We start from the raw sequence: 1,308 nt of genomic DNA on the forward strand, positions 1-1,308 counted from the left end.
TGGGAGCAGGGGGAAGGGGTTCCAGCTGGCAGAGGGAGCTGGAGCTGAGATGGGAGGGAGAAATTCTGGGCTGTGAGGGTGGGGAGCCCCTGGCCCAGGTTGCCCAGGGAAGCTGTGGCTGCCCCATCCCTGGGGGTGTTGAAGGGCAGGTTGGATGGGGCTTGGAGCAGCCTGGGCTGCTGGGAGGGGTCCCTGCCCATGCAGGGGGGGCACTGGGTGGGCTCTGAGGTCCCTTCCAACCAACACATTCTGTGATTCTGCTGAGCATCCTCTTCCAGCCTGGGTTCCAAACCACTCCAGAGCTGGGCAGTGAAGGCAGGAGCAACCCCTGCCCTTGTGAAGCAGCACAACATCAGTGGTGACACTGATGACACAGCCAGCTCGGAGCAGGGATGTTGTGTCATGACCCTGCACAGCTCCTGGGGCTTCACTGGGGCCACAAATCAGCAGGATGCAAACAACCACCAAACCCTCTTTCTCCCTCCATTCTCCAGTGGTGAGAAGCCCTGACTCCCCCAGGATAGTGTGGTTCTTACCTCCAGCAGCTTGTCCCCCACACGAACCCCTGCCCGAGCCGCGGGACCCTCTTCTGACACGCGGGAGATGAAGATGCCCTGGGAAGAAAACCTCTTGTTAGAAGAGGTGGAGCCCCTTGCTCAGCCCTCTGAAGTGTGGAGAGACCACAGGACCCTGCCCAGCTGATGGGAAAGGGCAAATCCCTCACCAGTCCCACCCCTGGCTGTGGGACAGGACAGGGACATCACCCCACCCAGGAGGAGAAAGGGGAAGGAAACCCCTGGCAGGGCCAGCCCAGAGGTGACAAAGGGGAAAAGGGAAGGACACTGGGAGCCTTTTCCAGCAGGATGACCCCATGATGCAGCTGATGCCACCAGGTGTGGAAGCCAAGCCTGTGAGTCCTGCAGCTCAGGACAGGGATGAGGAAGAGGAGGCTGTTCTGGTGGCTGCTCTCTGGGGTCAGCAGCAGGAAGGTAGAACCAGTTGTGCTCCAGAGGCAGGAGGAGGCTCAGCCCTGCCCAGGGTGGGCCCAGGGCTGCTCCCACCCTGCTCTGAGAGCCCAGCCACAAAGCTGAGGAAGGGTCTGGAGCACAAGTCCTGTCAGGAGAGGCTGAGGAAACTGGGAGTGTTTAGTTTGGAGAAGAGGAGGCTGAGGGGAGACCTCACTGCTCTGCAGCTCCCTGGAAGGAGGGGCTGCTTCTCCCAAGGGAGTAAGGACAGGACTGGAGGAAACAGCCTCAAGTTGCCCCCAGGAGGTTCAGGTTGGATCTTGAGAAGAATTCCTTTATGGAA

At 60.2% G+C, this 1,308-nt stretch overlaps 1 protein-coding gene across 1 annotated transcript in view; it reads right to left on the reverse strand.

Annotated features, from left to right (window-relative positions):
* The window catches only part of LOC104393380 (protein scribble homolog), a 92,214-nt gene that overhangs the window by 55,567 nt on the left and 35,339 nt on the right, over window positions 1-1,308 (reverse strand). Inside the window, 1 exon segment of the mRNA XM_010002861.1 lies at window positions 537-614. Coding sequence (XP_010001163.1) covers window positions 537-614 — 78 coding nt within the window.

Source organism: Chaetura pelagica, unplaced genomic scaffold (genome assembly GCF_000747805.2).
Source record: "Chaetura pelagica isolate M959 unplaced genomic scaffold, ChaPel_1.0 scaffold718, whole genome shotgun sequence".
Classification (NCBI taxonomy): Eukaryota; Metazoa; Chordata; class Aves; order Apodiformes; family Apodidae; genus Chaetura; species Chaetura pelagica.